The 23,490-nt window shown below is 44.7% G+C and overlaps 1 protein-coding gene across 4 annotated transcripts in view; it reads left to right on the top strand.

The window, feature by feature from the left end:
- The window catches only part of tacc2 (transforming, acidic coiled-coil containing protein 2), a 96,292-nt gene that overhangs the window by 11,716 nt on the left and 61,086 nt on the right, over positions 1–23,490 (top strand). For all 4 annotated transcript variants that reach the window (XM_084076957.1, XM_084076956.1, XM_084076955.1 and 1 more), the window contains exons 4-7: positions 4,619–4,902; positions 7,008–7,091; positions 10,343–16,777; positions 18,723–19,253. In XM_084076957.1, coding sequence (XP_083933083.1) covers positions 4,619–4,902; positions 7,008–7,091; positions 10,343–16,777; positions 18,723–19,253 — 7,334 coding nt within the window. The remainder of the gene's footprint in view (positions 1–4,618; positions 4,903–7,007; positions 7,092–10,342; positions 16,778–18,722; positions 19,254–23,490) is intronic.

Raw genomic sequence — 23,490 nt, 5'->3', positions numbered from 1 at the left:
AGCTGGAGAGACAAGGAGACTCCTTTTACTGAACAAACATTCTATAGCAATGATTACTATCAGAATATAGAGCTATTTAACACTTATTTTAACCAAAGAAAATCACTTACCCTACCTTTAATTAAGTAATGCAGATGTTTAACAATAATTTAACTCTTGAGAGTGTAAAATGAAACCAAATGGACCCGTAAGGGTCCATTTGGTTTCATTTTACACTCTCAAGAGTTAAAGATCTATAAGGGTCCATTTGGTTACCAACTCTTCCATTCATTTAGCTGGGGACCACCTGGAAGCTCCTCAAGGACCACTGGTGGTCCCCAGACCACTGGTTGAGAACCGTACTGGTCTACTATAATGTTTGGGTTCAGGTATTGTGAACACGCTGGCTGTGGTCTCAAGCGGGTGATCCAGGAGAAGTGGGCCCTGTGAGATAACTGAACCCATTTAAAAAGACATTTCAGATCGCTCATGAACAATTGTTAACATTCACTGTACAACATTTATTTGCACAGCAAATACATTTTGCACTCCTTAATGGTTCTTAAAAACACAAGATGCGGTATCAAGATCAAGAATACATAATACATAGACACACAGGCAAACAGACAGGATTTGCATACACAATATCTTATCTCAAAGTGTGTGTGTGTGTGTGTGTGTGTGTGTGTGTGTGTGTGTGTGTGTGTGTGTGTGTGTGTGTGTGTGTGTGTGTGTGTGTGTGTGTGTGTGTGTGTGTGTGTGTGTGTGTGTGTGTGTGTGTGTGTGTGTTCATGCGTGCTTGACAAACCTGCTGTGAATTAAGAACTTTTATGTAATGACTGAGAATAAGGCACAGTTTCATGTATGGAATTTGTTATTAACAACTGCAGTAAACCTTTGTTTTGAAGCTTAGTTTTTAGTCTGACATTTGCGATCGCTGATTTTGTCACCTCTGCTAAAGGTGTGGCCGGTGAAGAAGACTGACGTTGTCCAAACCTTTTACAATAGAGTAAAACAAGCACAGCTATCGTTTTCAAAATCTCATGTGGACCACAGAGTCCACACAATGACAAAAAGTGGTGAACAAAACAAACAAACAAAACAGAGTTGACCAAAGTGCTGCACAGTCAGTAGGCATAACAACAACAAAAACATAATGCAATACAAAAGAGCACACAATACAATTAAAACACAGTATGTAATAGTTATAGTGCTTGTTGTGTGTGACCCTTAACTGTGTGATGAGAGAGGCAACATACTAGTACAATTGTTCAGCTTTTCCGTTGGTGAGAGTATAATCAGAAATAGAGCCATATGGTCATCATGTTTTAGGTTTGCACGTGAGCGTGTAATAAATGAGGTAAATGGAGCCGTGGTGAAATGTAAACGTCATGACGGGCAAAATGAGGTCATAGCTTCTGGGGTTGGTTCTTTCTTTGTATTGTGGGAACACACACAGGTTAGGTTGATGTGGCTTGTAGTGACTCAGGGCCTGTGCACACACACACACACACACACACACACACACACACACACACACACACACACACACACACACACACACACACACACACACACACACACACACACACACACACACACACACACACACACACACACACACACACACACACACACACACACTTGTGACCCCGTGTCCGATGACCTACAGCAGTAACAGTAAGTATTTTCAAGAAAGGAAAGTAGACCAAGAGGTCAGACATTTCTGAGCTCTGGATTCGTCACGCCTTTAGTTTACAAGTGATATTACGAGTACATATACCTAAGACATCCATGTAGTATTATGTCATGTTGGCTCACACACACTGTAAAATGATCAATCATTAATTCAACATGTCAGTCACAGTGGAACCTGAGATGGACACAGTAACCCACAAAACCACATTCTTGCTCCCCCTGTATGCATAATTATATACAGGAAGGTAGATCAACTTATCCCCAATTCACAGCGCCTGACCCTGTGTGCAGACCACGGTCTGACCCTGTGTGCAGACCACGGTCTGACCCTGTGTGCAGACCACGGTCTGACCCTGTGTGCAGACCATGGTCTGACCCTGTGTGCAGACCATGGTCTGACCCTGTGTGCAGACCACGGTCTGACCCTGTGTGCAGACCACGGTCTGACCCTGTGTGCAGACCACGGTCTGACCCTGTGTGCAGACCATGGTCTGACCCTGTGTGCAGACCACGGTCTGACCCTGTCTCTGTGTGCAGACCATGGTCTGACCCTGTGTGCAGACCATGGTCTGACCGGCTGCAATCCATCATTTATTTTTGTGAAAAAAAGATTATTCTTGCAAATCTGTAATATTGGTGGTAGGTGGTCTCCCTACTTAAGATCCTGTGGTCAGGTAGGACCACTGCTGCTTGACAAGTGGTATTGCATGAAGCTCAGAAATGTAACATAATATATCCTCTGCTCAAACAGGCTTTCAGCAGTAGAACTATCAGAGAGATATACATAAAATAGACATAAAAGTCTCTATATTTTTTTTAAAGTTATGGATTGCAGCTTTAACCATATTTGTTGTACGATGAATTGCAAAAATAGCGTGTGCGTGTGCGCGTGTGTGTGTGTGCACGTGAGCTTGAGTGAATGGTGTTCCTCTCTCCAAATGGAGGAATCATGTCCCTGGGGGAATCCCCCTCCAGTAGCAGTTATACTGCAGCAGTCAAGTGTTCTCTATGGAGGTAAAGATGTAATGTGATGCCACACACAGCCATGTGTCTGTGGTTCAATCACTATCACTCAGTAAAACATGGAAAAGTGGGAAAGTATAGCACTTGTGGGCAGAAAATAAAGTGCAGGGAAAGGGAATGGGCAACGGGCACATCTCCAGTTGCTAATCTACCCCGCCCTTCTGCTTGTGTATACATTTATGTGTGTTATTATGGTCCAGCTGGATTGGCTTCTCTTACTAATACTTTTTCCCCTTTTTCTAAAGCTGTGAGGACTAACAATTGTTACAAACCTATAAGTTAGTTGTGAGTTGTATTAATCCTCTGCCTATGAACCAATGTGTTTTTTTAAGTTTTAACCACTTCAGCTCTATTTTACACTCATATGTCGTAAGATGGTGTTATGCGACGAAAATAGCAGTGTTGTGAGCTTGTAGATCAGCTATTTTCATAACGGTCAAAGATTTATTTTTGACCATTTCTGCCTATAATGACATGGCCAAAAGGGATGCCAGATTGAGAGGTGGTTAAACTCGCAAACCTTGTCCACTCAACTCAGTAGTACAATCACTATGTTTTGCCATAATCGCCAATATATTGCAGACAGAAAAACTAAACAAAAAAACCAAGGGAGCAGAAGATAGGATTAAATACTTTTTGTATTAAAATAATGTCTTTATGCTGATCAGATAGCCTTTGCGTAGAGCTGCTTTTCAAGGTTTGACATCATGTATTCTTGTCTATATGATGTATTATTGGAGTTGTCCTTTGATCTCAGCAGCAGTGTAATCATAGCTGGCTGAGAGACAAATTATAAGGCTGTCTGAAATGGTATGACACACGTTAAGAAGAACTTTGCCTCCAGCGTTTGAATAGGCCTACGTAAACAATACCTAATTCTGTCATGTATGGGTCGGTGGGGAGTTTTGTTTGTGTTCTTGGGCTAAAGGAATTAGATCTATAGGTGTTGCATTACAGTGCATAACATGCTTTTACCTGTGGTGTGTTCTACCATGTTATTAATCATTTTTTCATCCATTGAAAACACGCTAGCGCAGGGGTCTTCAACAGGGGGTCCGGGACCCCTAGGGGGTCCTCAGAGTTACTACAGGGGGTCCGCCAAATCTTTGTGTGATATGATGTTTTTTTTTACCTTAACCACTTGAACCCTAGCATCCCTTTTCTGAGGAGAACTTTAGCCAAAAATAGCAGATCTACAAGCTCTCAACGCCTCGCGCTGCGAGGCGTTGTGAGCTTGTAGATCGGCTATTTTTGGCAAAGAGGTGTTTGGTGTAGAGGGGGAAAAAAGAGCAGACCAAGTAAACAAAAGAAGTTGAATCTGAAACACAATTTTATACAATATAGAGGGGGTCCCTGCTTCATCTCTCTCTCAGCAAGGGGGTTCTTGGCCTGAAAACGTTGAAGACCCCTGCGCTAGCGTATCTCCACGACCACGCGCATGTCGTGCAGGGTATGATTATCGTATCCCTCCGAAAAAACCTAGAACAAACCACTGGCTTTTACCACTATCCAGCATATCTAGTAGCAGATTTTCCGATACACCTGAACTTGTATATCAGACAATACCGAGTACCATTGTGTTAAAACAAATGTGTGTCATCATTGTTGTATTGGCTCAGGTAATAAATAAAGAAATCTAGGAATAAATGACAATTCCTTTAAAGGAGTAGTTCACCCCCAAACTTACTTATTTTCTATCAATTACACACCCCATAAAGCCTTGAATTCATGGAGATTCTTTTTTTGTCGCATTCCTAAGACAATAATTTGATGACCGACGGAAATATGCTAATGTCTCCGGTAGGAGACTCCGCCTGTAGGAGACCGATACCAGCCATTTAGGCAGTATCGGAGGCATTTACACAATACTTGTGTAGTGTACATTACACAATGTGTGTGTTTGGCTGCCCCCCCACAGGCTGGAAACCCTCATCCTGATAGTTTGACCCAGAAAGGAGAGAAGAAGAAGAAGGAGAAGGAGAAGGGGGGTCCAGTGCTGACGGAGCCCTCCTCCTCCGGCCCCCAGCAGAGTCTACTACTGCCAGACGTCCCCGTCGTCCTCACCGGGGTGGAGGAGAGCCCGGGAGGAGCCCGCAGCCCAGACCCTGACTACCAGAGCGAACTAGAACTAGAGTTCCCTCACGACCTGCTGCCCAGTCTAGACTTCAGCAGTGAGCTCAACATCTGGGAGGCCTCGCTGGGGTAGGTTCTCCTCTTTTATAAAGTTATACACCAGGCTGGGGTAGGTTCTCCTCTTTTATAAAGTTATACACCAGGCTGGGGTAGGTTCTCCTCTTTTATAAAGTTATACACCAGGCTGGGGTAGGTTCTCCTCTTTTATAAAGTTAATACACCAGGCTGGGGTAGGTTCTCCTCTTTTATAAAGTTATACACCAGGCTGCAACACCTAATTATATAACTGCTGCAACCATATGTAATATCGTAAGGCATTGGTTCTCAAAGTGGGGTCCGGGGACCCCCAGGGGTCTAAAATAGCAGATCTACAAGCTCATGAGCTATGAGCTTGTAGATCTGCTATTTTTGAAAAATTGTGAAAATGTGTGCAAACCTTTGAAATATATATTTTTCAAAGCGGACATTTGCAACTCAAATCCTGGCTTCTAGGGGTCCCTGGAACAAAACGGCCAAATACATATCATTTTGGGGGTCCTTGACATGAAAATGTTTGAGAACCACTGTCGTAAGGGATGCCCGGTGAAAGGGGCACGGAATTAAAAACATATTCACACACACACACACACACACACACACACACACACACACACACACACACACACACACACACACACACACACACACACACACACACACACACACACACCTGATTTATACTTGGATATCAGTGTTCACCGAAAGGCTAAATAAATGTCCTTTAGGGACACCAAACACAACCAAAGACAACCTAGATTGATCTGAAGTGTTCCTCTGGTGAACATAAAGCTGTGCCTTGACTGAGATAGCAGGGATTAGCTGACATTCAGGCTTGATGATGGAGTACTGTACCTGTTTAGTTATGCAGATGCATGCAAATGACGTTAGTTTACTTCCTGAGAAAATGGATGTTAGGAATTTCTCTGGAGACCAAAACAGTCTTTCTGAAGGGACAACAGGCAGGCTAACTTTAGATGGGTGACATTTTGGCAACTAAAAGTCACAAGTCTAGGATTTTTTCTCCAGGCAACAACTAATTCACCCGCAAAGGCATCTCTTTGGGTAACGTTGCCAACCGTTGCTTGAGTTGCCCAGTGTGTCACTGGCTATTTATTTGTGGTCATATATCAATGATAGTGGTCGACTGTAGAGATTTGTGCCGGGGCTAGAAAGCCAAAACTAAAAACCTGCTGAGACCAATACAAAATGTATTGTCTTAAAACTTGCATTTTTTTTCCACAGATGTCTTGAATTAATAATTTAAAAATCATTTGTCTCAGCCATGCAGTTTTTCAGGTTTTCTAGCCCAGGGACGTTGTGTGGGCGGATATCTCTACTGCCGACCACTTATAAGTTTGTCTTCTATTCCAGTGGTTCTCAGCCTGTGGGTTGGGACCCCCAGGGGGTCCCCACATGATTTTGGGGGGTCCCCACTCCCAGATGACAGTGAAGAGACAATTTAAGGACTTTAAAGGGGAAATCCACCCATTTTCAATATTTAACTATGTCATTAATATAGCATACAACTCGACACAACTCCTTTATGCTATATTAATGACATAGTTAAATATTGAAAATGGGTGGATTTCCCCTTTAAGACCTTTTTAATACCTAAAAAAAACAAACAACAAAAGTCATCAACAAACTATATTATAAAAACTGGTCAAACATTGGCCAAATTGTCAAATCATATTAGAGGCAAAAATAGTGAAAATAGCCCATCTACAAGGCAAGCTCACACCGCCTTGCGTTGCGAGGTGTTTTTAGCTTGTTGAAAATAGCCGACAAGCTCACTGTGAGCTTGTAGATCGGCTATTTTCACTTTTTATCTGTGGAACCGAGTCAAATTAAATGTAATGCCTCTACTCCTACAATTCCAAGTGCTTATCAAGGTGGGGGGGGGTCCCCAGTTCAAAAAATATAGTTATTTTGGGGGGTCATGGCCTGAAAAGGTTGAGAACCACTGCTTCTATACCAACACACCTAAGAGAAGGTTTTGATGCTCCAGTCACCACATGGCACAGTTATCATATTCACCTGATTGTTCATAATTCAGCGATGACAGTCCAGGTGAACGTTGGACTGATAATGATAGATGATCACAGTGTGTGTGTGTGTGTCTATATTTGTGTTAGTTCAGGGGAACAGCAGTGTGAGCGGGGGAACCCCCTCTTACCTGGCCTGCAGCGTCACATGGAAGTCATGGTTGTAAACCAAAGGTACCACGGCCTTAAAGCATGACAGAGATGATGTGCTTTGGCATGAGGATGGGAGGGAGGGAGGTTTATTTAACGCTCAGTGGAAGACAGGATGGTATATAAAGGAACATCAGGGTGCATGGAGTGAAAACTAAAAGACTGGAAGACAGAATTCACCATATTCACACGGCGGCCATTTTGCTATTAAGTTAATGACGTAATGCCCATCCCCGGCTGGCATTTCTTCTTCACCCGCAAATATGACGTGAGAGCAAAATGGCCGCTGTGTGAATATAGTCAATGCTTGTTAAAGGGAAACTTGGCCGATTTGAGGAAAACTACACGAAAGTTTTGTTCTTTTTTTACTCCCCACTTCTATTATTGATCTCTTAGCAGAAAAACAATGAGCTTTACGTTGATCGGTGAAGTTTTCCTTTAACCCTCGTTTATAAATGGATAGATCATGTATGTTGAGCGTTACCAGCTTGTGTGGTTTGAGGTCTTTATTGATGCTTGGGTACTTATTCTGTTGCAGATTGACCTTAGTCTTCCTGTCTGAAGTGTTGCCTGCTGTCCTTGATTTGCTTTTGATAGCCGAGGCTGATTGCACTGATTTATCAATATCTCACATGCTGAAACGTCTTGGCATTATACAGTGATTTAACCACTTTCAACCTGGCACCGTATTTTTTGGCATGTCATTCTAGGCCGTTGGTTGTCAAAGTGGGTTCCGGGTACCCCCAGGGGTCCTTGGGGGGGGGGGGGGGGGGAAGGGGTTCCAGGGGGTCCCCAGCAAAATGTGTTAATATAGCATCACAATCATTTTACAATCATTTTAACTTTTTATACTTCATGTCATAAAAGTGTCATACTTATTCAAAAATAATAGCTTGTAGTGCGGCACCGAGTGCCGCACTACGAGCTTGTAGATCTGCTATTTTTGAAAAAGAATTGTGAACATTTGAGAAAATCTTTCAATGTATATATGTTTTTGCGAACATTTGCAACTCAAATCTTTGCTTCTGGGGGGTCCCTGGAACAAAATATTTTTACATGGGGGTCCGCGGCCAAATACATGTTGGGGAACGACTGTTCAAGGCAATAATATTTCAATTTTTTAAAGAAATTGCGGAATAGCCGACACCAGCATTATAACGTGGTTATTTTCACTGCTCGACACCAGCATACGACAAAGTATAAATCAGGCATATAACTGGTTAAATGCTAAGCATTTTGCGTCACAGTGAGTCTACACGTGTGGTTAACAGAGTGAATGTGAAACCAGGGGAGAGTGCATGCTCAGCCAAAATATCCCTGTATAAAAAAGGCTGGAAAAGTAGGGCTACCTCTCAGAGTCTGCAACACTGGCGTAAGAACAGAGAGGAGAGAGAGATTGTGCAGTAGAGGGGTACGGGTGAAGGAATTGAATGGAGAGTATACCTACAGTACTTCCTAGTCACCAAATACTGCAGTGCTCTTACAGAAAGCACACAGAGAGCTTTACTGTGCCAAGCTGCAGGTAGTGCTGGCTCAGTCGCTGGTGCCTCAGGGCTATGGGGCAGGCAGGCAACAGCTTGTTCCATAAAGCACAGCCCACGTCCAAAAAGACTCATTCCTTCAGTTTGGTTTTGCTTATTCAGTGGTGGAAAAAGTACTCAGATTATTTGTTTTACTTAAGTAATAGTATCAATACTGCAATGGAGAAATACTCTGTTACAAGTAAAAGTCAGAAATTCTGAATTTAAAAGTACAAAGGTATTGGTACCAAAAGCAGAAAGTACTCATTACGCAGAAGGTCCCATTTCACAAGTTTTCACTCATTTGAAAATAGCAGATCTACAAGTTCGCAATGTGTCGCATCGCGACGCATTTTGAGCTTGTAGATCGGCTATTTTCAAATGGCCGAAATGCATGCATATAGGGCTGAAGTGGGCATCTGAAAGGGTATCTTTTGCAATAATAATCAAAATCTACAAAGTAACTAGTAACTAAAGTTTTCAAATAATTGTAGTGGAGTAAAAGTACAACATTTGCCTCTGAGATGTAGTGGAGTAGAAGTAAAAAAGTACTGAAAATTGGAAATACTCCAGTGAAGTACCTCAAAATTGTACTTAAGTACAGTACTTGAGTAAATGTATTTAGTTACTTTACACCACCACTGTGCTTATTTCATAGCTAAAGAGTGGCAGTTGAATTAGGTACTATGGGCTGGGCCCGAGTGGGCAGGCTGTGGGGCGAGGTGAGGTGAGTGGGTGGCTTGTTGTCGGGGCAGAGGTTTTGTGTTGTCAAGGAAATAGCAGAGCCCGCCTGGAGCTATCATCCAGGAGTGTTACTGCTAACCAATCACAAGGCAGCTCATTAGTGATTCCCCCCCCCCCCCCCCACATGTTTCCATTTGTGGTTGAACATGACTGATGAGTTTTTGCTAATCGGTAATGTTTATGACATGAATGGACTTTCTGCCATGCAGCACAAATTGTATCAGGATGGAGGCTCCTTTTCAAGATAGTGTTTTTAGCACAGGTTTGAGCAGCCCATCCTTTTTTTGCAGCAGGATATAATCATGGGTCTATATAGGCCTGCTGGGGCTTATAAAACAAAATATATTTGCTGCGGTCTACTGCGTCACTGGCCTTGCAATGACTCAGCAGCAGTTATGGTTGAATGACACTGAGCTCAGTCTAACTGTTGGTGCGTTTTCTAATATATCATCATTACCGTTCGACCCTCCACACTAATGAGGCTGGTTGTGTGTGAAATAATTGCTTTAGTTACCAGAAGGAATTGCAAGTGTGTGAGCATGACTTCATCTCTGATCAGTGGTCATATTCATTTAACGGTGAACTTTAATCCAGCCGTTGTTTTGGTTAATACAGTTTCAGATTTGATGTCTCTTCTCTTGTAACAATACAATGTTACAAAATGAAGCAGCTGATTCAACATGTGCCATGCTTTGTTTAAGTTAATTAACGAAAAATGCATTTTGTATGAAGTTTTGTGTAATGCGAAGCAACTGAGTGCAGTTATTACTAATTGGCATTTTATGCCCAAATGAGCCGTAACATTCTGACATGTGCGTACTGCTATACGCTTGTTAGATGGCCGGTATTTAGTTCTCTGATGTGTGCATTTTGCAGTGTGCATATTGTGTGTAGTGGCTGAGAGCATGGCGTTTTGGCGTGTGACATAGAGTAGTATTATCATGGAATGAGCAGCTGTTCTAGCTGTCTGGCCCACACAGTCTAACTCTGTCACCCTACCCCTGGTCTCAGGCCTCATGGCGGCGACCCACTTCTCACAGATGTCCCCCACCCCACCAGAGTCACGCCGTCCCAGGACGTTGCACCTCTGTCCCTCATGTCGTCGTCAAACATCCTCCTGGACCGCGAGCTCCAAGAGGCCTTTCAGGAATGTGAAGAGCAGATGGCCACACTGGCCATGTTTCAACCGGTTGACCCTCGCAGTGCCACGCCTCTCCAGGCCACAGGGAAGAAGGGGAATAAAGCAACGGGCAAGGAAGGGGTTAATAAGGGCAATGATGAGTCATCGTCCGTCTCAGGACAGCCAGGCCTTGGCGATGGAAACCAACAGACACATGGAAAGACTGAGGCAGCAGACGGTCAGGAGGATGTTGTGTTTAGTTTCAGGGATTACATACTGGGTACTGCTGTGAGGACAAAGACAGAAGAACCAAGACAGAGTCAGGAGGATAAATGTACAGCCACGAATCCACCGAAACGGACGGAGATAGTCGAGCAGAAGGAAACGCGCGCCCACACGCAGTCGGAGGCAAATATAGATTCATTTAAAGAAGCCCTGGTAGAGCCCGTAATCACAGAGAAGAGAGAGTATGTGAAAGAGGCCTGTGATGATTCCGAGAGAATACTTAAGGAAGATGTCGCTGTCGTAGATTCTCATTCTCAGACTGTAAAGACTGAGGAAGAACTAACAGAGGTGACAGATATCAAGAGACATCCACAACAAAGTGATATGCGTTTAAAGAGGAGGGTGGAGGCTAATATTGAGATTGATCCACATGGTGTTAAAGATGACGTAGTCAGCCAAAGATCAGAGCCCGTTGCACATTATCCATTACACAGCCATGCTGTGTCAGAAACAGACAGACAGGCAGCAGTGTCAGAGTCAGAAACAGACAGACAGGCAGCAGTGTCAGAGTCAGAAACAGACAGACAGGCAGCAGTGTCAGAGTCAGAAACAGACAGACAGGCAGCAGTGTCAGAGTCAGAAACAGACAGACAGGCAGCAGCAGCAGACAAACAGACAGGGTCACATCCGGAACCAAACACAGACATGGAGTTTGAAATGCAGAGTGACAGACAGCCTGGGCATGACAAAGAGATGAGGAAAAAAGATAAAAAGAAACAAAGGAAAAAGAAAAAAATTAAGGCTGTAGAGACAGGACTGGAAGCAAACGCAGATATACAGCCTCAGAGCCATACAGACGCTGTATCCGTTTTAAAGGCAGACTCACACATCGAGCATAAGACAGATTCCGGGTCAAAGACTGAGTCAACGTTGCAGACAGACACCCATACGGTGACATGTAGTAAACAACACGATAATGGCTTGTATTACCAGGAACAGCTGAGCCCCGAGGGAAAGCCCAACCTCAGACCCCCACTACCATCCCCTCACACAGAGCAGGATCATGTTACCGACCGCGTCTGTCCACCTGCCTCGGGCCAGGCCCCAGATTCACAGGGCCCCCGCCAGCCGTCAATTGACCACAACTACACAGATGGCCCCTCATGCAGCTCGACTCGGGGCCCTGATGAAATCTCACACCGGAAGCAGAATGCCATCGACCCAAATACACCCGTAACGCTTGTCCCAACCACAGCGATCGATCCGGTCAGCCCTGCTTCAGGTGCTGCCGCCGATAATACAAAACGTGTCGTGAACTCTGAAGCAGAGGTACGCGCACCGGAGCCGAGGGGCCCGCTCTCCCTTAACACATCGTGTGTAGGAGGGGAGAGGGCACGGGGCGCACTTGTGGATGCTTCAGCGCCCGTTGCCGCGTTGCCACTGACAACGCTGCCGACGATGCCAGCGCCGATGCAACGAGAGGGAGAGGGAGAGCGAGGGCGGCGTGAATCACCACCACCAGAGAGCGTGGCTCCTCCGTCAGCGGTGAGAGAGCTCTCTGCGGGACCTGCAGATTTGGGAGTGGTAGAGAAGAAGTGTCCGAGCTCTGCAGGGGGGGAGGAGGAGAGCGGGGAGCTCCTGGACAAGCTCCCTCAGCCCTCATTAATCTGTCCGCAGGAAAAATGCTCACTCACAGCCAGGGAGGCGCAGGCTGCATCTGAGTGCAGCAGCAGCAGCGAAACGCCACACAACTCAGTCGAGGCTGGAGTGAAGGGAGAGGCGAGAGAGACGACCGACGGCACCATAGCGACGGAGAGAGAGAAAGAAAAGGAGCTGCTCTGGACAGAAACCCACATCAATACCTCTCCCCCTGGGCTGCTCGCTGGACCCGACTGCCAGGAACACAGCGCTGTGGTATTGGAGAAAAACAGAGAGGGGGGAGGGGTGGAGGAGGAGGGGGAGGAGGTGAGAGAAAGAGCAGGGTTGGCTACAGAGCACAGTTCATTCAGCCAGCCGGAAGGCTCCGCTAGTGGGGTGTCATCAGCTGAGAATGAGACGTGTCCGCCTCCCAATGCTGCCGAGTCACCAGCGAAGTCACAGTGGCGGAGTGAGCTTATTGCTACCACCTCCTCTGAGAGCATCCGTACGGAGCAGCACTGTCTTCCTCATCCCAGCCTGAGACAGGAACAGAACGGGGACCCGGCTCTCTCCGAACAACAGAGCTCTCTCTGCAAGACAGAGGGGGGTGACTCAGGGGCTGATGACAAACAAATAGCCGTTACAGAGGATAAGCTTCATTCAGGACCCATTCTTAAAGAGTCGCCCGCCGCAGAGACGGAGAGCAATCACAGAGAAACCCGCTCGTCGTTTATCTCGTCGGAGCCTTTAATCACTTTGCAGCAGAGCTGTGGTGCCGAGGCGGGGAGCGGCACGCAACAGGTCCAACTTGTAAGCAACAGCGCGGACTCCGGAGCAGCAACAGACAGTGACGCCGAAAACCTTTCACAGGCTCCAGCCCGGAGAGAGAGTGTCGATCCTACTATGTCTGGAGTAAGTGTGTTTCAGCAGCCTACGAAGGACAACAGCGGCGGACCCAGGAGAGTTCACTTTGATGCCAGTGTAAAATCAGAGGACAGTTCCTCTCTTGCTCTTAGGGACACATCAGCGCATGCTATGGACTCTGCCTCATTGCCCCCGCTGACCATACACGAGAGCCTGTACCATCCTGTAGTAGAGGCCAGCTATATCTTCCAGAGCGTTCTTGGCTCGAAGAAGCCAGAAATGCCCCCAGTGGCGGCTCCTACTGGGCAAGAACCAGCTATTCAGATCTCCTCAAAGTCCCAGAAAGATGCCCAGTTTAATGCAGGAGACCTCAACCAAGAAGACATCAAGAAGAAGCTAAATAGAAGTCTGTTGCCTAATGGAGAGACAAATACTGGTAAGAAACCACTTAAAGAACTGGAACAAAATGATTATAAACAATATAAAGACAGTTTGCACTTAATTGAATGTGACAGCAGTGCACTCTCTGTGGATAACACTGTACGACACGTGTCAGAAAATGTGACAAATGAGGTGGCAGACGGGGCTGTGAAATCATGTGTGTCGGATGGCGGTGACATTGAAAAGCCACGTGTTGATTGTAAGGGACCGGACGACGCCAGCAGACTTCAGGAGACGCCTAAGACTAGTGACAATGTACTGGACACGCCTGGTAAGCAGCATGCTCCCTCTTCATCTGAAATGCCTCATGTGGATGACCTTACCTGCATGCCAGGTAGTGATGTCTCCGTTACATCGCCTGTGGAGCTGCTCCCCACTGACCTCCGGCCCTGTCGGAGGCCTGAAACGCCAACGTTGACATCCACAGCATCTCAGCAGATTAAGGCGAGTGACTCCACCGATCAGCCTTCGAGCCAATTACACCGGTCCGCTCCTGTTGACCTAGTCACAGATCATCCCACACAACACACAGAGGGGCCTGCGAGCACCGTGGCCCCTGCTGCTCTACCTGAAGACCAATCAACAGTGTCGGCAACGACAGCCCCTGAGCCATCTCCCGGTACCGGTGAGCAGTGTGCCAGTAAGCCTGCCGCGGCCCTCAGGCCCCCAGGCCCCATGCTGAGTCATTTAGAGTTCATTAGTGACTGTGACATTGCTCTTCCCGAACAGACCGCTAACCACGGTGCTGGAAGTGACACTAGGGTGACGTTCTCCCGTCCCCAGAGGGAGGAAATAATAATGCAAATACATTCGGCACAGGATCTGAAACGCGACAACACCGCTGAAAATGTGAAAAATGTGAACGAGACTGATAAAATAAAAGAGGATAGTAAAGCCACTGCAGAGCCCACGATGAAGCCTGTTGGTATCGTATCTGTTGTTCTGGATATTCCACCAGACGTCATGGCGACATCTCCACTGAGTGGCATAAATAATCTAATTCAGCTTCCTCTCTCTCAGCCCTCTGGCACAATAACGACTGAGGCAGGTTGTAATTATGTCATTTCTCAATCCCGCTCTGGATCTGAGCCACAGTCAGAGCCCGTCAGCCTTACGCCTATTCATGTTGACGTGTCCATTAAATGTGACCTCTTGGTCCTCTGCCCTGTCCTTCCTTCCGGCGAGACTCGTAATGAAATTGCCCGCGACGAGCAAGACGATGCCAAGGAAAAGCATGAAAAGGAAGAGTACAATGTCCGACTATTAGAGGATGAACAGAAACGAGAAAAAGAAAATCAAACCGAGCTGGAGGAGGAAATTGGAAGCCTGCCACCCGAACATAAAGGCTACGTTAAACAGGCTGAATCACTAACGGTGGGTGTAGAGGAGGATGGAGATACGACATCTAAAATGAAGAGGGAGTCTTTGTCCACACCTTCCACCCGCCTGACACCTGCAGGGTTATCCCAGGACGTGCCACCCAGCGAGACAGAGAGTCCTGTTGCAGACCACAGGCTGCACCACCAAACACCCACGGTAACAATAGAGCTACCAGACAGGGGTACAGCTGCTAACCAATCACAGACCATGACAGCTCCAAGTCGTTTTGCTCGGCAACCAGAGCAACAACAGCAGCAGCAGCTGGAATCCAGCCGTGCCACAGAGGAACTGTCAGGTGGTTGTTTGAATGGGACGGATGGGGGAGAGAAAACGTTTGGCCAAAAAACAACACAGGTCCCGATGGAGATGGGGAGAGGGGATGAGACGGGTCAGTCAGGAAGCAAGGATGATTTAAGGGACAGCAGTGGCAACGATGAGAGAGAGAAAGGTCTAGACAGAGGAGCGGGAGGGGGAGGGGAAGGGGAAGCGAGCGCCGTGACAAGGGTTAACGTGTCTGCACACCTTGCCAGAGAGTTAAATGAGGCCAGTAGGGCTGACATAGAAATAGCTACCCCTGGCTCTCATGGCGGTGAGGAAAGGCTGTCAGAAGATGAGAGAGAGAGCGTTTGCTTAAGGCCGGCGATGTACGACCCTGATCAACTGTCGAAACTAAAAGACGGGTTAGTGAGTGATGTGGGTGGTGAAGGTCAGGGAACAACTGTCCTTTCACTTGCCCGTCAAGACCGAGGAGCAAAAACAGAGGCCTCGGAGAACACTGCTCTCCTTGTTGAACCCGCATCACACAGAGATGAGACTTTGCCTCCGGAGTGGCCCGTTTCATCCCAGGTCACTGTAGAGAGCCGTGACATTTGTGTAGAGGCCGTGCCCATGGCAACCCAGGCTGTAGATCCCACTAGCTCTGTGGGCCAGGCAGAAATGGAGGCAAAGGAGCTCACTTTTTCCGCGACAGTGCAAAAAAGCAGCAGCCGTGAAATCAAGGAGTGTAAAATTCAGGCGGCAGTGTGTGAGCCTCCCGGGGGCTCCAGTAAAACCGCCGTCACGTTTAACAGCACAGAATACCAAATACCCATAAAAGGCCCCGACGCAGAGGAGGCCGCTAAGGAAGATGAAGGAGCCTCGGACGAAAAGGGGAAAGGCAGCCGTGGTGGGAGGGGGGAGAACGAGATGAGAGAGATAAACAATCAGGCTGAGGGAAAACAGGGGCTCATAAAACCAACTGGAAAGGCTGTGGTGGTGGTCGGGGGCTCGGAGTCCCCCGAACGCTCAGTGTGCTGTGGAGCCGCGGTGTCGCTCGGTGGCGACGAGACCCCCGTTAGTCACGTTGCCGCCGAGGAGACGATTAAGCCGACCGATGACCACATTGCAGCGGTTGAACCTGTGAGTCACAGGGATGCAGCAACATTCCCGTCAGTTGTGTCAAACGCCCCAGAAGGTGTCGCAGTGACCCCTGCTGTCGCTATTCTACCCCAGTGTGAGTCTACAGAGGGGGAGTCGCTGGGAGGACCCCCAGCCACCGTCCCACCAGTAGAACAGGTGTCTGAGAGCACAGGGGTAGTAGTCACACATTCACAGATAGATCACATTGAGCACATTTCAGTGCCTGCTCTTGATCCCGGGTCTGGACAAGTGTCTCTGTGTAAAGAGGCTGTAAAGAGGGGGTTACAGACAGAGGTGTCAACCAGTCCTGCTCCTGGACCACCAGCGCAACCAGAGCCAGTTGTAGACTGGATAAAAGCCCTGCGAGAAGCTGCTTCAAGGTACACAACCAAAGTGTGCATGTGTGTTTTTGGGGTGTAAGTGTAATGGTGTAGTCGTTAGTGGAGTGGTTTCCATTTCAGAAAGGAAATGCTTCATCTAATGGGAAGCGGGTGGTACTACAGTATTAGTGGTGCTCTAAAAAACAACTCTGTTCATTTTTATATCACATTTCATACATATAGTGCTTTGCATAAGGCATAAAAGGGCATTTAAATTGAAAATGAAAAGATGGTCCATGCTAGTTGAACTTTGCTAGAACCTTGGATTATACAGCTACTATACACTGTCATGATATAAGTCCAAAAATGAAATATCAAATGTATCTGTTGCTTCTGTGCTGTTGCTGAGCAACCAATTTTGCTCACTCAATTGTTGTATATAGAAACGGGTCTCAAAATCACAATCATGTAGTCCACAAAAAAACATAAAAACTAGGCCTGGTGAAAAGTTAAATGTTACATTATTGTTATATTACCGCTGGTAATAGAGAGGTAATATTACCGCTGGTAATATAACCAGCGTGATTTTGAAACCCTTTTCATCATGAGTGAATGTAATCGCTATCAGTCTTTCAATCATAGAAGCAACAAATAAAGATCATGTATGATGCCGAGGTAGCTGCACCTGTACAACCTATAAGTATGTTCTAATTAAGCATAGCTTTAAGATGTCAGCTGAGCAGGATATGATGGTGGTAAATAAATGTCACATAGCACCTCTCTGCACACAGGCTCTGACAGTGACAAAGGTCAGAGTGGGATGTTGTGTCCCACCCTTCACCCCCACCACCCAATGTGCTACACAAAGTAGATTGATTGTTAGCAAGCTGTCACACATTCGCTATCCAGCTTGACAGAGAATAGAGCACATGTCATGGTTTCTGTTTATCTCCCCCTCAGAGTTGCTGGTGCAACCGTGCCATACTAATTGAACAGAATGATTTTCACCATTACAAGTCGTTAGCCTCATAGTATAATTGCCTAACTCGCTTTTTGGTCAAATTGACATTTTTGCCTACAGTAGCTCTACTCTCCTAACACCGCTGCATCAGTGTGCCTTATTGCCTATGTCCTAAGCCAATCAGAATGCTTGTTATATTCCAAAATGACTTACTATAAGCAGAACGTACATTTTTGTAAGTTTTGACTTAGGCAGAAATGATTTTGAATGTAACAAGCATTCTGATAAGCTGAGAAGATTGGCAATAAGGAAGAATGAATCAGCAGTGCCAGCAGAATCAGGAGAGTAGAGTTAGGCAGATATAAATATAGGCTTTTGTTTTGTTTTGTCTCTCCTGAAAACCTTAAAAATATGAGTTGGGCAATTATGCTTTGAGGGTACGAAATGTTACTGTTCTAGTCAAAAGACTACTAAAGCTTTTTATACATGAATCATTTTCATTGGATGAAAACATGTTCAATGATTTTTGCATTCATACATCTAACTTTTTTTAATGCATTATTCAAATAAAACAAATGTGTTTAGGAGCGGTTATGAGAGGTGTCACAGTGCACTGTTTGACTATGAATATGAATGAGGAGGTAAAACACAGAGCCGGACTTTGTTGGTAACCGGAGCCGGGGTCAAATGACTCTGGATGTTGAATCCCAATGCAGCCTCTATTATGTCCAGAGGATGACATCAACAGTGACATCAGCTCTGTTCTTCAGGGCAAGAATGATCCTTTTTTTCTCACGCAAACAACACAGCTGTTCACACAGCAATGGAAACGGCAATAATACAATAGCCGCAAGAGACGCAACACACAGAAACGCCTACACACACACACATGTCCACACGTGCATGCATATAGACAGACACACATTACTGTAGGCACACATTTGTCACTTGATCCGTGTATCATGTGTAAACTAAACAAACAAATGTCCCCTCCCCTCCCCACCCCTCTCTCTCTCTCCCTCTCTCTCTCGTATTGTTCCCCAGACCCCTCCCGTCCCTGGATTCTCCTCAGCAAGAGTTTCTTACTCCAACCGAGGAGGTAGCTGCTCCTCTACGTCAAGAGGAGAGCACGCCGCCACCAGCGAAAGCACCAGAGAATCCAGCAGTAGAGCCAGTGAAGGAACCCGTTGAGATCTTTGAGGGACCAGTGAAAGATCCAGTAGCTGATCCAGAGAAGACACAAATCCCAGAGGAACTAGCAGAACCTGTGAGCGTGCCGGCAGATATCCAACCCGAGCCAGTGAAGAGGCCAGTTGAACTCCCAGGACTCATTAAAGAGGTCCCAGAAGAACCACAGAAGGAACAAGTTAAGGTTCCCGAACCAGTTGGAGAGTCTGTGGAAACAGATCTGGTGAAGGAACAAGTTAAGGTCCCTGAACCATTTCCAGAGGTTGTAGTCGATCTCCCAGAAACTCCAGCGCCACCAGTGAAGAAACCAGCTGAGAGCCCGCCGGTTTGGGAAACCCCAGTGAAGGCCACGTTCCAGGACGCATCTGAGGATCCTCTGCACAGCGGGTGAGTGTCTTTGTAAAACTTAACTGATGCACTATGCATGTCAATCAACTCTCAGTCAAGTATTTGTGCATTCATATGGATTTAACATTGTAAGATGAACAACTTATGTAGTCTTTAATGATCTCCACTTTGAAGATGATTTAAAGCTACACTACACAATTACTTAATTAAGGTAGGGTAAGTGATTTTCTTTGGTTAAAATAAGTGCTCTATATTCTGATAATACTCATTGCTATAGATAGAGTGTTTGTTCAGTAACAGGAGTCTCCCCATGTCTCTCCAGCTCTTTATTAAACAGAAAATGCATTTTCAGGTCAGGATACCAATTTTTTATCCAATCAGGATAGAGAACTCAGTCAGGATACAGATTAAACAAGTGAAATTAAAGTGTAAGTGATGACACAAAGAAATGAGCAGATACCAACATTGTAACTTGAACACTATAAAAACTAAGCTGATAAATGGGTACTCTCTCTTGATTGGCTGAAATGTTGTCGCCTACCTGAAAATGTATTTTCTGTTTATCAAAGAGCTTGAGAAACAGGGAGACCCCTGTTACTGCTCTATAGCAATGATTCATATCAGAATATTGTGCTTTTAACAAAAACGTGTTTGTTTTAACCAAATAATATCACTTACCCTACCTTTTAAGTTACTCTACATAACACATTAACACTTTGCCCTGGAATTTAGCCCCTCTGCCAGCAGCCTAGAGATGGTTAAGGGTAGGACCAAGGTTGGGGTTTTACTATGCCAAACCCAGCAAGGAGATGACATTTATACCAGTCAGCAAGTGCTGACTTGCTTTTTTGACAGGCCAAAAAAAATCTCCTCTGCACCCTTCTCTCACAGATTCACTTTAAAATCTTGCTGTGTTCTCCTGGTGGAATTGTATTGATTTAGGTTTCATCTTGCTGTAGCGATAGAGGAAAGCTGTTGATGAGAAATGGATTGAAAGATGATTGAAAGCGACACTCAATGTCACTCACGACCAACACAAGCAGCTAATGTGCCACATCTTGCAAACTTGTAGAGTATCACTTTAAACAATGTCAAAGTGTATTTCATGGATCATTTGTTATTGTCCAATGCGTCAACAGTACGTTTATGTCTTTAAAGTCTTGAGTATATTAAAGTGTGTATATGCTTTCAGTTTAAAATCAGCCAGAAATGAACTTGAAAGGAAGTACATTTGTACCTTTTCCTAATGGACCTTTTCCACTGCAGTCATTTTGCTAAACACAGCTAAAGGCAAGGCAAGTTTATATGTGTAGCACGTCATACACAAGGGCAATACCAAAGTGTTTTACATAAAGCATAGGAAGGCATTTAAAATACATAAGTCAATTCAAAGAGAGATATGTATGTATATATTTAAGATAGGCTGGTTATTTATCAGGAGGATCTTATTGTGCCATATTATTGTACTGTATTGTTTGGACAACGCATGGGACTTTAACCCGTGTATGTACCAGTGGGGAATAGCCCTGGTCAAGTGCTAAGACTACATCCACAACAAGCATGTAGAAGCATCTGTCATTCAGTACATACATACAGTGCTGCTTCTTGAGGTGTCTGTGTTTCATTCAGGGGTTTCTGTGTGCCAGCATGCATAGGCCTGTCACAACTGTTACATAATACATAATTGTCTAATCGCAATTATTTGAGATAATCGCAATTATGTTTGCATAATCGTCATAATCGTTTCCATGTTGAAACATGTTAATAAGTTTTCATATTTAAAAAAAGCTGAAATAGCAGATCTACAATCTTACGACGCGTTGTGAGCTTGTAGATCAGCTATTTCTACTATTTAATTTTTTTTGTCACTATTTGTCACTAATTTCTTTGTATATTTAAGTTATTTGTCATATCTGCCCTGTGCAATTTTATTATTACAAAGCCTAAAAGGCAAACAGAAATTACAATTTTATTCATGTCCAATGCCAAAGACACAATTAGATCGTTGATCACAATTATTTGTATGACAATGAATGTATCGTCAACTTGAATTTGCAATCGTCACAGCTTTAAAAGTGAACTGTTAAAGAGCTGTCCATGCTGGCACAGCATCACCCAAATAAAACATATCTACCCACAGTTAGCCTAATGTTATTACGTTCAGCTGTGTCTACCTGCATAAATGTCCACTTTGAAAAGAGTCTATCGACTCAATTCTAGAGACAAGACGGCGTGTGGCACAGAATTATTATACATTTACTGGCTGTCTGGTTTTGATTGATTAATGGTTATTATTGGTTATAAGATGAGGTTTCACACAGCTTAGCAGAACACACTGGTCCTCTCCTTTTCAGAATGGATTTTCCAGCTGAAGGGGTTCTGCATGGAGACTTTGTTTGACTTTCAGGCACCTTGAGGTGGATTGGGTGGCTGTTGCTGTCTCAGTTGTTTAGACTGGATGGACAAAATGAGTTGGGGCCCAGGGTTTAGAAGCATCTAGATTTTTACCAGTTGATGTCATTGCAGTGAACCTGTGATGTTGTTTAAAAAAAAAACAATAACTTAAATACACACAGTAAACCATCTCGTCTCGCTCAGCATGGCTTCTCTCTTGTTTCCCTTACGGGCTGTATTTATTTAACCACTGTCAGCCTGCCATCCCTATTTTGGGCATATCGTTAGAGTCAAAATGTTCTTTTTCCCCCCAATTCTTTCCAGTTTGTTTAAATGTTTTTGGAAAATAATTGATCTGCAAGCTCACAACGCGTTGCAATGCCAGCCGTTGTGAGCTTCAATGCGCTGTGAAGTATAAAATAGGACATAAGCAGTGGTGGAAAGTTTTTCCAATTTTCAGTAATTTTACTTCTACTCCACTACATCTCAGAGGCAAATATTGTACTTTTACTCCACTACAATTATTTTCAACTTTAGTTACTTTGTAGATTTTTGTTATTATTACAAAACATATATTTCAGCCCTTTTCATATATTTCAACCACTTCAGCCCTAAATACATGCACAATGCGTGCGACACATTGTGAGCTTGTAGATCGGCTATTTTCAAAAGATTTTTATACATTTGAAAACTTGTGAAATGGGACATTCTGCATAATGAGTACTTAATACTTTTGGTACTTTAAGTACATTTTGATACCTATACTTACTTTTACTCAAGTACATTTTGAATTCCGGACTTTCACTTGTAACGGAGTGTGTGTCCACATTTGAGTACTTTTTCCACCACTGGACATAAGTGGGTATAAGCACTGGTCTGGCCAGGCTAAATTCCCATGCATGTCACTCCCTTATTATGCAACGTTTCTTATCTTAATAATACTGTGACATTCATTGGGGTGAATACGTCGCAGCTTATCACTTAACGGCGATGGCATATTTCCATGTTGTTTACAGTGAAACATTATCCGTGCCAGTTTCTACAAATTGTTTTCATTGCGTCTTCCTGTTAGCTTGTGTATCTTGGCTTGCAGCCCTTCTGTTTATCGTTATCATCCATCTCTTGTCACTCTCTCCTCCTGTGACCGCTGCGTTCCGAGAGGACCCATGTCCCACATGCCAGAGTCACGGCACTTGCTGCCCGTCAATCACAACAGTTGTCCTATCAACCCGGCTGGAACCACAGTGGGGGGCGTGGCAGTCAGAGGAGTGAGACATAACTCTGACAGTGTTGAATTAGTCGACTAAAACTATGACGAAAAATGTTAGTCCACTACCTTTTTTCACTGACGAAAACGAAATAAAAACTAAGCTACGATGATTAAAACTAAGACTAAATATATTGACAATTTCGTCAACAAATAAAAACTAGACTAAAATGTTAGTGAGGGACTAGTGCAGAAGAGATCCAGTAGAACTAAAAGACAAGTCATTTTATGCTTGTTTGCGCTCTGAAAATAGCAGATCTACAAGCTCACAACGCGTCGTGCTGCGACGCGTTGTGAGCTTGTAGATCGGCTATTTTCAGCATGCAACCAAGTGTAAAATCAGCCATTACGACGCCATCAAGGCACCGCCAGAATACATTTTAGTCGACTAAATAAACTGTAGATTTAGTCGACTATAATCTTATGATATTTAGTCGACTAAAACTAGACAAAATCTAAGACATTTCAGATGACTAAAATATGACTAAAACTAAATGGAATTGTATTCAAAAGACTATGACTAGAACTAAACCAAAAATGGCTGTCAAAATCAACACTGCTCTCTAATGCTGCTACTGTATGGAGTTAGAAGGAGTTAGGAGGATGGAGTGCGTT

Source organism: Gymnoscopelus microlampas (assembly GCF_963454915.1).
Source record: "Gymnoscopelus microlampas genome assembly, chromosome: 13".
Classification (NCBI taxonomy): Eukaryota; Metazoa; Chordata; class Actinopteri; order Myctophiformes; family Myctophidae; genus Gymnoscopelus; species Gymnoscopelus microlampas.
The sequence above is the reverse complement of the archived record's forward strand: the minus strand, read 5'-3'. Positions and strand labels throughout refer to the sequence as shown.